Raw genomic sequence first — 12,868 nt, 5'->3', positions numbered from 1 at the left:
TCCTTTTTTCCTTTTTTCGGAGCTGGGGACTGAACCCAGGGCCTTGCGTTTGCTAGGCAAGCGCTCTACCACTGAGCTAAATCCCCAACCCCTAAAAGTATTTCTTAAATCGACTCTTGTGGGCCTTGCTGTTATGGAAATGGTTCTCTAATGGCTACAGACCGTGGTCAGGATATCCAGTATCCTGGCGTAATTTCCGTCTTTGAGAACACAAGAGTGTTGAGTACTTACCTGAATATGGCCATCACAATAATCCTGATTATGAGGGGCCGTGAGCCTTAGGGAAGTTAGAAATCTGTAACCTCCCATTTTTCTGTGTGACAATGAATGGTATGTCACTGCGAGCAGCTGTCCTTCACAGATACTTCAATACAGAGATCCTCTGGAGTTTCAATGTCCTTGGTAAGGCCTGTTGTGATGCCTGACTAACTTTATTTTAGTGGTGCAAATTTATTTTACTTGTGAGTGGAGTCAGGAATGGTGAGTGGTGACAGCAGGGACCTCAGCGACAGAGCACTGGTACAGGCCGTCTCTGCCATGTGCCATCTGGAACCCGGAGAAGGAGATAATAGTAATACCTCACCTTGTGTTCTGAAAGTCGCTAGAATAAATGGCAGCTAGCTTTACCTAGTAACTCATTTCTATGCTAGCTACCACTCGTCTACATTCCTGCTGGGGTGCCCTGGCCCAGACTTTCTGCCAGTTGTCCATTTGGCTGGCTATTACCTGATATTAAGGAACAACTCTTAATGTGTCATAAGGACTTTATAGTTGTATAAAAGTGGGTCCTTATCGTTTAGAGTTGCATTTGCAAGCTTTTAAAAATAAAAGGTCGGATTCCTGCTGTGAATTTCAAGATTCAAGGGGGAGAGAGCTCTGTGCGCATGTGTGTGTGTGAGTGATACAGATGTGGTAAAATGATACTCTCATTGCATAATTTTACCGAGTTTATGCCATTTCTTTTTAGGTAGGGTCTGTGTATCTCAGACTGTCTGTATAGACCAGGTTGGCCTCAAACTCACAGGATTTGCCTTCCTGTGCCTCCTGAGTGCTGGAATTAAAGGTGTGCATCACCGTGCATGGCCCAGTACATAGAATGTATTAATTTGTTTTCTACCTTAAAAATTTGAAATTTTCACAGTCAGAAAATTTAAAATTGGCCTTTCTTTTTTTTTAATTTTTTAAAATTATTTATTTATGTCACATATACACTGTTGATCTCTTCATGCATACCGGAAGAGGCCATCGGATCCCATTACAGATGGTTGCAAGCCACCATGTGGTTGCTGGGATTTGAACTCAGGACCTCTGGAAGAGCAGTCAGTGCTCTTAACCACTGAGCCATCTCTCCAGCCCTAGCCTCTTTATTTTTAAAGACGTATTTATTTTATGTGTATGAGTGCTATTTCTGCATGCATGACCGCACTCCAGAAAAGGGCATCAGATTCCATTATGGATGTTTATGAGCCACCTATCCAGCCCCCCAAACATTTTTTTAAGCTCTGATTGTCTTAGAACTCACTATATAGACCAGGCTGGCCTCAAACTTACTGAGACCCACTGCCTCTGCCTCCTGCGTTCTGAGATTAGAGGTGTGAGCCACAACTCAGCCAAAAGCATTTATGTGTGTGTGCGTGTGTGTGCGCATGTGTATGTGTGCGCATGTGTATGTGTGCATGTGCCTATGTGTGCGCATGTGCATGTACGTGTGCGTGTGCATGTGTGTGTCCGTGTGTGTGTGTGCCTGTCCGTGTGTGTGTCTGTGTGTGTGTGTGTGCGTGCATGTGCATGTGTGTGTCCCTGTGTGTGTGTGCGTGTGTGTGCGTGTGTGTGCGTGTGTGTGTGCATGTGCATACGTGCATGTGTGTATGTGTGTGTGTGCGTGCGTGTGTATGTGTGTGTGTGTGTTCATTCGCTTTCCATGCTCTCCTTTCACCAGCCCAGTAGTTGAACTCAGGTCCCCAGGCCACCAGGCATGGTGGCAAGTGCCTTTGCTTGCTAAGCCATCTCCCAGCCCCACAGCCTCTTTTAATGATTATGACACCATTTTTCTTTCCAGGTACAAGGAATGCTGCATGCCACCTCCACTTAGCCTGGCAGAAACCTCTGCTGTGCGTGCGGCAGCCTCTGTTCTTAGGAGCGCCAAGCAGCCCCTGCTCATCATCGGGAAAGGTAGTCAGAGCTCTACCTCCCAGGCTGAGGGAAGGCTGACTGTAAACTGTCTTCCTTGCTCTCTGTTACGTGCCCTCTGCTCGTAATCGGGATAAGTGGTCTTTTCATCCGATTTCAAATCATAGAACTTAGCCTCCGTGGCCCAGAGACCTCACTACAAGAAAAGTTTCACTTCTTGACTTAGAAGTAAATGTATTTTTTCCATTACAAAAGATTTTGGAAAATATATAAAACTTTTAGGAAAAAAAGAGATCGCTCCATCTGGGGACCCAGCCTGGGCCTTAGTACTTTATTTTACACTACGATCATGCTATATAGGCAGCTTTGTGTTTTTATAAGCTGTTTACAGTATGTTTGTTTGGTTGGTTTTTTGAGACAGGTTTTCTCTGTGTAGCCCTGGCTCTCCTGGAACTCCCTCTGTAGACCAGGCTGGCCTCGAACTCACGGGGATTCATCTACCTTTGTTTCCAGATTAAAGATCTGTATAAACACCACCACCGCCCCTGGAAGAAATATATTTCTTTAAATTATTTCCTAAAGCCAATTTTAACATTGAAGCATACACATTGACACTTGCTGTCAAACGTGTGTTTGCCGGCTGTGATAAACAATCTTATGTGACGATTTTTCCATAGTTAGGGTTCAAGGTGGTGTCCCAGAGGAAAATTAAATTAAAAGGTTTGGATATCTGGAGGGCTTTTGGTCCTGTGTTCCAATCGCTGACCCCTTAGGTGTCATACAACACATATTTATATTTATTATTGTTGTTTTTCCTTTCCTTTGTGTTCTTTTTCTGATACGGGATCTCCTATGTAGCCTAGGTTTGCCTCAGCCTCACATATACCCCAGACTCATGGCTGGCTGGAATATAGCTGCTGTTCCTGCTTGCCCCCCTAGAACCATTAGGATTGCCCGAGAGCAAGCTCACCCGTTTCAGCTGCTTAGGAGAGTTTTACGGAAGGTGGTGGTGCTGAGGCTGTAGCCTGGGGTGGTGCTCAGGACCCAGCTTGGGGCTAGGACGTTTGGTTTTAAATCCTGGGTTCTAGCCCACTGGAGGCAACGAAGGGAACCTCAGTGCTGCGCTCACTGCTTTGTGTGATGCATTGATTTTTTGACTGGCAAATAATCACTTTGGAGCCTCATCACCTGACGTGTGAAGGATGGCGCCCACCTAACTAGGATGTGATTAATAGTAATGAGGGTGGAAAGCACTTGGTGGGCTGAGTCTTCATTCCTCCTTGGATGAGCATTCACTGACGAGTGGTTACAATGTGGCAGAGTTCATGAAGGATACAGTGAAATCGTAATTTCCATCCAAAGGGAACTGCACCTCATAACAGGTATAGGAGGCCAGTACTCTGGTTGTTGGTTGTGTGAGGCAGGGTCGGTCTCAATATGGTCTTCACTGACCTAGAGCTGACCATATAGACCACACTGGCATCAAAATCACAGAGATCCACCTGCCTCTGCCTCTTGAGTATTGGGATTAAAGGTGTGCACCACCATGCTGGGCTAGTAAACTCTTAATTGTTTTTATTATTACTGTTTTGTTTTATTATTTTGTTTTGTTTTGCTGGAGACAGTCCTGGCTGTCCTGGAACTCACTGTGTAGACCAGGTGGGCTTTGAACTCACAGAGCTCTGTCTGCCTCTGCTCCTGACTGCTAGGATTAAAGGAGTACACTTTTAAATTCTTTGTATTTCTTGCGTATGGTGTATGCGTGTGAACATTTTTATGTATGTACGTATGTGGATACCGAAAGCTGACTTCAGGTGTTTTCCTCTGATATTTTTTACTGAACCCGGAACTCCCCCTTTTGGCTAGACAACATGGCCGGTGAGATCTCCTGGGATCCACCTGTCCCCTCCCCTCGGTGCTAGTGTTACAGAAGTGTGCCCTGCATTTACACTCAGCCTCAAGCAGGCACCATGGGCACCTTACTAACTGAGCCGTCTCCTCGTCCTCACAGCTCCTGTTAGAGTGCGCTGCGTACAGGGAAGCAAGACAGTTCAGGAAGGGAGGTTCTGTAGGTGATGTGCAAGAGGAGATAGGACGCCATAGCTGGACGATGGAAGATTAGTAGTTTTCCAAATGACAAGGGCAGCGAAGGCCGTGAAGGAGGAAAGGGCTGAATAAATAAAGACACGAAAACAAGAGAGGGAGCAAGGACATTGTCTGCAGCCGGGCAGCGGTGCTGCCCACCTTTCCTAGCACTCGGGAGGCAGAGGCAGGCGGATCTCTGTTCAAGGCCAGCCTGGTCTACAGAGCGAGTTCTAGGACAGCCAGGGCTGCACAGAGAAACAAACAAACAAACAAAATAACCAAAAAAAAAAAAAAAAACAAAACAAAACAAAAGAAAGAGGAAGATTTACTGGCTGAAATAAAGACAATTTTTCATCACATATCCATAATAAAGAATCTTAAGATGGCCTCTTAGTGCAGAGTGTGAAGTGAAACTGGACGTACGATGTACTTCTTACTAGGATTCCATAGAGAAACGGATCATCATGTGCTATTAGCTCTAAAGAATAAAAAATTAAGTAACTAAAGACAGTAGTGGTCACGATGACTTCAGAAATGAAATTATTCTCTATGTCTAAACAGTCGTTGTTTTCAGGGTCATTGAGGGCTTGGTTTATTCTGCAACGTATAGTTGTAAAAGCAGGTATGAGACTGCTTAGGCTAGCCTGTTATAGCCACATCCTACACAGTACATGCACACACACACACACACACACACACACACGCACACACCATACACACACACTACACACACACACACACACCACACACACACACACGCACACACCACACACACACACACGCACGCACACACCATACACACACACTACACACACACACCACACACCACACACACACACTACACACACACACCACACACCACACACACACACCACACACCACACACACACACACATACCACACACCACACACACACACACATACCACACACCACACACACACACACCCCACATACACACACACACACACACACACACACACACACCCTGCACAGCAGACTGCAGAAGAGGTTTACTTGTAGAGCAATGTTTCCAGTCTTTGCTTTTCAGGGCAGAGGTCTTCCCTACCCACCTCTGTCCCAGGAATTGTGGGTAGTAACTTAGTAGGCCCAGAGCGGGGAGCAGGGAGGCGACAGCAGCAGGACGTAGATACAGTTCTTGGTTCTGCCACGGTCCACTTCGCTTTCAAGCTGGTGCTCTGCGCTAAGGGGGCTTTGGGATCTGAAAGCACATCCTGTGACACGTTTGAGGTTCTGAGCGCAGAGCGTGACATCCCATAATCTGCATGTATTCTAGGCGCTGCTTATTCCCATGCAGAGGACAGCATCCGGAAGCTGGTGGAGCTGTGCAATCTGCCATTTTTACCTACTCCCATGGGGAAGGGTGTCGTCCCTGACAACCACCCAAACTGTGTGGGTGCGGCCAGATCCAGGTGCGTGGCGTTTCGGGTTTTAGGTATGATGGCTTGGCAGATTTTACACTGGATTAATTTTTTTTTTTTGCGACCTTGATAAATTGAGAGAGTTCTAAAAAGCTCATGTCATTTTAAACAGACCTGTTTTCTGGACATTTCCATTTTTTAAAGACACTATTTATTTTCTCCTGGCCCCTGTGGTTTTAGAAGAAACCCTTTAGTTATTTGTATCACGTTTCTCCTGAACATAGTCTCTCATTACCTCTGGCTACTTTCAAGAGTTCTCTTAGCTAAATGTGGAGGATTAGTGGCCAGCACAGTGAAACCCTAGGGAGGGGAGAAGGAATAAGTTGGGAAGGAAGATCTCTGGAGGGCTTCGAGTAACTTCGTGAGAAGGAATATGAGAGGAAAGAGAGGGAAGGGCTAAGGGGTGAACAGGATGTGGGGAACAGAGCCCAGAATGAATATGAGTTTGGCTTCACCAGAAGAAATGGAAGGGCTCCGGGCACAGCACTGGGAGACTTGATGGGTGTGCCTCCAGGCTTCACTCGGGAGTTTGGACTCTTACTCAGTTTCTGTCTTTTTCTATATTTGTGAAACTTCTCCACTTGGAATCACACTAGCACAGTTCCTGCCTTCTGGCACCTAGTGTGTATCTGTACATACAGTGCCACCTGCAGACTCCTTGGAATTTTCACAAAGCAACGGAGCAGAATTTAGATGAGCAAGTTACTGAGAATTTGTGACCACACAGCCTGGTCTCCATTATGTGTGCATTAGGAAATCCGTGGTGTGTTTTAGAAAGCAATTCTAGGGTGAGGGTGTAGCTCTCTTAGGAGAGCGCTTACCTAGCAGGTGTGAAGTCTTGCTCCCCTGAATCAGGCATGGACGTACTTGTCTCTAATCCTATCATGAGGTCATAGGAATAAGAAAACCATAAGTTCAAAGTCATCCTCCTACATCAAGAATCGGAAGCCAGTCTGGGCTATGTGAGACCATGTCTTGGGTGGGTGGATAATTCTGGAATATGAGTGATGTTTATAAATACCTGCTCCTAGAAAACATATCCAGGCATAGTGGTACACACCTGTCACCCCAGCATTTGGGGGGACAGGGAGGAGGATCATGTTAGAGGCCAGGGTTAGTTAAATAAGCAATACCCTATCTTCAAAACAACACAAACTGGCAGCACATCATGTGCCTGTGTGTATGCATAGGTGAGATGGGGTGTGTGTTGGGGTGATGCACACACGTGCACATGTGGATGTCAAAGCTGATCTTCGCTTTCTTTCTCCTTCATGTGCTCCTTAGTTTTGAGGCAGCGTCTCTCTTACTGGACCTGCAGTTGCCTGTTTGACGAGACACCTGTTCCCAGGATTCACCTGTCCTACCCCCGGTGCTCAACACAGATGTGTAGCACAGTGGTCAGCTCCTGTGTGCATGCCACAGATCTGAACTCGGCTTCTCATGCCTGCACAGCAAGCATTTTGTCCACTGAGCCATCTTCCCAGTTTCCCAAAACTTACTTTAGTCTGAAAGATCAGATTTACTCTAGAAGCTCCAAGTTATTTAGACTTTTAAATATTTTAAGAAGTTTAGAACAACTCAAGTAAAAAGTGTCACTAGTACGCTCTTGTTAAACCAGGTTCCTTTCTTTTTAAATAGGGCTTTGCAGTTTGCTGATGTGATTGTGTTATTTGGTGCAAGACTCAACTGGATATTACATTTTGGACTGCCGCCAAGGTACCAGGCAGACGTGAAGTTTATTCAGGTACTCAGAGCAGGGCCTTCAGATGGGCTCTTTGTTCTCCCTCTCAGCCGCTGTGAGCTCTGCTTTCTTCTCTGCTTTTGTAAAGAACCTTTTCTCTTCTGACAAAAATAGATTTTTACAAATTATCTAACATAATTGCAGGTACCAGAGTTAAGCTGCCCTTTCAAGCCTACATGGTATCTTGTGCTAATTCTAACCAGAAAAGCTTTCAAAGTCAAGTTTTGAGTAGTTTGAAAAGGATAATTTGCCTCTTCACAGTTTCACTGTATTTAAAGATAGGGAAAGAGAGGCTTAAGTGGGATGGCGGTTGAAGAGACACCCTCAGGCTTGTTAGGGGTGACTATGCCTTTCAGAGGCCAAAACTGTCAGCCTTTTGAAATCTCTAAATGACTGCTTTCACCTGCCATTAAACTTAATCCCTGGAAAGTACTCTCTCCTCTCCTGTGACTGCCTGTACTCCTGTGCCCTGAGGCCAGATGATGGCGTCAGATCCTGGATCTAGAGTTAGCAGTGACTGTGAGCCTCTGAGAAGGAGCTGGGGGTCAAACCCAGGTCCTCACGAAGAGCAGCTGCGGCTCTTAACTTCTAGGCAGTCTCTCTAGTCCTCCTAAAGCTCTTAGTAATACTGTTGCTTATTATTTTTATTAATTTCTTCTTATTACATTTCTTTAGTGTGTGTGTATGTGTGCATGTGTACATGCATGTGTGCATGTGTACATATATGTGTGCATGTGTACATGTATATGTACATGTGTATATGTATGTGTATATGTATATGTGTATGTGTACATGTATGTGTGCATGTGCACATGTATATGTGTATGTGTATTTGCATGTCCTAGCACAAGCTGAGGCCAGAGGACAACCTATGGTTGGTCATCAGGTTTGATGGAAGGTCCTTCTACCCACTGAGGCATCATAGCAGCCTTTCAAAGGGTTTTAAGAGCAAGCACAGAGAGCTGGCTGCTCTTCCAGAGGACCCAGGTTCAATTCCCAGCCCTCACATGGCAGCTCACCATGATCTGTAACTCCAGTCTTTGATGCCCTCTTTGGATACCAGGCACACAAGGGATACACAGACATACATGCAGACAAAACACATACACATAAAATAAAATAGGTTTGCCTTTGAACGTTTCTTCAAAACAAAAATGACCGAACATGGCTGTTGTTTGGGTTTTCCTCCTTTTGTAGATTGATATCTGTGCAGAAGAACTGGGGAATAATGTAAGGCCTTCGGTGACTTTGCTAGGAGATGTAAATGCTGTTTCTAAACAGGTAAGAGCCTTTCCCTGGGTTTTAGTTTCTGTGGATGGGTCCCTAAAGCAGTCAATTCTGATAATGCTCCTTTTGATTCTCTTGATGTCTAGTGGCATCAATTTTAAACTAAATTTATAGTGGAAAACCAAGTGTCACTTTGAACTTGGTAAATTCAGCTCGCTGTATGTCGTTCATATTTGAGGACATTAGCATTTTAGAACGCTAACTTAACATATAAAAATTTAAGGTCGTTCAAACCAGAATTCAGTTAAGTAGAATTTAGCTTTCTGAAAAAAAAAAATTACACGATAGCTTTTAAAGGAATTAAATTTGACTGTTTCACAGTGGGAAAAATCTTAACAGTATATTTTCAGGTAATAAAGAGATCTTTTTTTACCCTTCAGGCTGTAATCAGTGACTTGGCAGACTTCCTATTTGTATAATTTATACATTTCATTGCAGCAGGAGGTCAGACAGGGTCACCTTTGTCACTTGATTTTGTACAGTTGTCATGTGGAGCGCTCAGCGTTGAGAAGCAAGCACTGTTCCTGTCACGTGTGCAACCACTGGGTGATTTGCAGCCCTTGGTCTGTGTCATGGGGCTCACTGCCCACTGACCTGTGGTCAGGCGCTCTCTGCAGGCAGAGAAGCAGGCGTGTGAGCATGGGAAGGGTAGAGCAGTGGGTGGCGAGCCTTCTTTAGGAGGAGTTCTGTGTTCCGGCGACTCAAGTTTATTTTCAAAAAGGAAAGAAAAGTTTTTTTTTTAATTTTTTCTTTTAGCTTTTAGAACAGTTTGTTAAAAATCCATGGCAGTACCCCACAGACAGCAAATGGTGGGAGACTCTGAGGGAGAAAAGGAAGAACAATGAAGCCGTATCCAAGGTAACTCGGGGCACGCTGAAATTCAAGGTCCTGCCAGGCTGATGGGTTCCTTTGTCCTTCCCTAAGGTTGTAGACAGTTGTAGGAAGCACTACTCTGGAAGCTTGGGGATCAAAAAGCCGGGGCACAGTACTCACAAGGTCCACAAACCAGTAGTGTGGTGAGAGCTAATAAAAATGGTAATGAAGCCAGGCATAGGGTGCACACCTTTAATCCCAGCATTTGGAGGCAGAGACAGGCAGGTCTCTAAGTTTGAGGCTAGCCTGGTCTACAAAGTGAGTTTCTAGGAAAGCCAGGGCTACACAGAGAAAACCTGTTTTGAATCTAAAGGTCAGTTTTTAACTGTAAATAAGAAAAAAAAATCTGCACATGCCCTTGTGTACGTGTACATGTTAGTGTGTACTTTACCTTGAAAGCCTCGAGTTCCTTGCATGGTTGAGCATCCGAAGAGTCACGACTTGGGAGTGCCGTGGGAACCGGTAGAAGAAAAGCAGTCTGACCTTGGAAAGTTGTCAGTATGATTTTGGTGCAGGATATCAGTTATATCCCAGAACATGTTAGGAGATGGCCATCTACCCTTAAGATATCTCTCCTTCAAGGCATGTGAGTGTGATAGCTAGTTCCTTCTTCAAAATGGAAAATTTCATCAGTGTATAATTCCGCCCCCCACACATGGGCGTGCGCGCACACGCGCACACACACACACACACACACACACACACACACACACACACACGCTGCCATTTAACTTTTATGTCACTGCTGGAAACTCTTGTGGCTTTCCCTCTGGCCTCAGAGCTTTGCCTCCTAGTGAAGGGTTTAGAGATGAGCTTTGAAGTCACCCTGAGCCCTACTAGCTAGCACCACATGAGTCAGTCACCTCCACAGGGCTTGGTGTTTCCTGGTCAGAGACTCCTTCCTTGTCAGGGGGTGCTGCCTTCTTAAATTTTAGTGTTGTGTATTTCTATGTGTCTTGGTTCAGCTGGGTGAAGTCTTCAGTCTACACCTAGGGTTTCTTCTTTTTAAGTCACTTATTTTATTTTGGCAGGTGGGATGCGTGCGTACTTGTGTGTATGTACACCATGTGTGCCTAGTATCCTCAGAGGGCAGAGTTATGAGTAGGTGTGAATCACCGTGTGTGTACAGAGAACCCAACCTGGGTCCTCCGGAAGAGCAACAAGCGTCCCTGACCAGTGACCCTCCTCTTCAGCCTGACTTAGGATTTCCTCCTGATGGAGTGATACATTTGAAAATTTGATATTTGAGTTAGGCATTTTTGTTCCCTAATATATCATAGAATAAGTTAGTATTTTCAGTCAAACACAGCAGAATTTATGTGCCTAACTCTACTGTGGCCATTTCTACTGCCAGGACGCAGGCTCAGTTCTGTTTCTCGGTTATCGTAAATGCCCCGGGATCCCCTCAGGGTTTGCCCCTCTGTCTCTGTATGGGTGTGCAGTCTCTGTGCATCTTGGGTATATAATCTCCAGCAGAGGGCTTAGCACAGGTGAGGCTGGATTGCCGGGACCAGTCAGGACTGGTACTAATAAAGCACAGTGGCTCCTCCCAGTGCTGGCAGGCTGCGGCTGTCTGCAGACATCTACCTTGCTATGTGTCTTTCACTCTGGGACTTCTAAAAGCAGATGTAACAGAACTCCTTTACAGCGTGTGAGAGAAGAGCCAGGCTCCCAGATCATCTTCTGCAATCCTAGCATCTTGGTTTTAAACGTAGGGCCATAGTTCAGATAGAAATATTCTGAAAACTGCCTAAGACAATGTTTTGCGAAGAGTGACCTGTAAGATTGTTCTGTTTTGTTGAACCCACTGTCACTCAGCCGTCTTTACTGTGTGGCTTCTCCGGGTGTTTGATAGGGTGAGGTGCATCAACTCTCCAGGACATGAGAGGTTCCCCAGCTTGTCCCAACTGGGACTGTAGGGCACATTGTTGTTAGCATGGGTCTGGATTGTTCACCGTTCAGAGTAGCTGCTGTGCGGCCATCTTGGAATCTCGTAGCTTATTGGTGGTATTAAACTGTTCTAAAATAACTATGATAATAGTTTATTGTCGTTGGTTATTTTCATGGTGTCCCAATATAATTTATTGAATACTCATCTCTGCTATTTTAGGAATTAGCTTCCAAAAAATCCCTCCCTATGAATTATTACACAGTGTTCTACCATGTTCAAGAACAGTTGCCCAGGAACTGTTTCATAGTGAGCGAAGGAGCAAACACCATGGACATTGGACGGACTGTGCTTCAGAACTACCTTCCTCGTCACCGGTGAGACTCCAGGAAAGAGAGGACAACATGTCTGATTTGAGACCCCAGTGAAGCTGATTATGAAAAATATTTGAAAGCTGGGCGTGCCTAGTGCATAGGAACGCATTTCAAAAATGTACTTTAAATTTTTCTTCAGATCTATTTCATTTTATGTGTGTGGCTTGCCTGTGTTTGTATGTGTACAACATGTCTGCCTGGTGCCCTTAGAGGTAAGAAAGGGGCTCTTGGATCCTCTGGAACTGGAGTTACAGGCTGTTGTAAGCCTCCATGGAGGTCCTGGGAATAAATCTCAGGTCGTTTGTCAAAGCATCAAGTGCTGCTCACCTTGGAGCCCTCTCCAGCCCCACATACGTGGGTTTCTTTTGTTGTTGTTTTTCCAGACAAAGTTTCTCTGTGTAGCCCTGGCTGTCCTAGAACTCGTTCTGTAGACCAGGCTGTCCTCAAACACAGAGATCCACCTGCCCCTGCCTCCCGAGTGTGGGGCTAAAGGCGTGTGCCACCACTGCCCTGCTCATAAGTATGTTCTGAAGTGAGATTTAATAGTTTCATAGTTTCGTGCATGTTAGTCCTTGGTATCGTGTGATAATTTGTATACTCAGTGCTCTAAGAGTAGATTTACCGTCATCCAAGCAAGTGTGAGTGGCTGCTTCCTTTCATGCTGCTTCTCCTTGACAAATTAGTCCCTTATGTCCTAAAAGTTTATATAGAAGGAAACTGTCTATTCACTTTCCCCACAAGCTACATACGCGTAGAGCGAAAGGTCTGTGCTAACACTGCACTACGTGCTTGTATAGGGTTTAACTTGAGCTCTGCTCTTACCTCAGGCTGGATGCCGGTTCCTTTGGAACAATGGGAGTTGGTTTGGGATTTGCCATTGCAGCTGCTGTGGTGGCTAAGGAGAGAAGCCCTGGGCAGCGGGTCATCTGTGTGGAAGGAGACAGTGCCTTTGGATTTTCCGGCATGGAAGTGGAAACCATCTGCAGGTAAAGCAGGGCTGTAAATCATAGCATTTCATGCTCATAACTACAAATCTTACAAGACTCGCTT

The 12,868-nt window shown here is 45.3% G+C and overlaps 1 protein-coding gene across 5 annotated transcripts in view; it reads left to right on the top strand.

The window, feature by feature from the left end:
* The window catches only part of Hacl1 (2-hydroxyacyl-CoA lyase 1), a 38,118-nt gene that overhangs the window by 15,652 nt on the left and 9,598 nt on the right, over window positions 1-12,868 (top strand). For all 5 annotated transcript variants that reach the window (XR_010058324.1, XM_063275792.1, NM_053493.1 and 2 more), the window contains exons 8-14: window positions 2,060-2,172; window positions 5,511-5,646; window positions 7,294-7,399; window positions 8,594-8,677; window positions 9,440-9,541; window positions 11,667-11,821; window positions 12,646-12,804. Coding sequence is in view for 4 of the 5 variants with exons in the window: in XM_063275792.1 (XP_063131862.1) it covers window positions 2,060-2,172; window positions 5,511-5,646; window positions 7,294-7,399; window positions 8,594-8,677; window positions 9,440-9,541; window positions 11,667-11,821; window positions 12,646-12,804 (855 nt within the window). In the remaining variant the exon portion in view is untranslated. The remainder of the gene's footprint in view (window positions 1-2,059; window positions 2,173-5,510; window positions 5,647-7,293; window positions 7,400-8,593; window positions 8,678-9,439; window positions 9,542-11,666; window positions 11,822-12,645; window positions 12,805-12,868) is intronic.

The sequence above is a fragment of the Rattus norvegicus genome, chromosome 16, assembly GCF_036323735.1.
Source record: "Rattus norvegicus strain BN/NHsdMcwi chromosome 16, GRCr8, whole genome shotgun sequence".
In the NCBI taxonomy this organism is placed as follows: Eukaryota; Metazoa; Chordata; class Mammalia; order Rodentia; family Muridae; genus Rattus; species Rattus norvegicus.
This window is presented reverse-complemented; position numbering and strand designations above follow the sequence as displayed.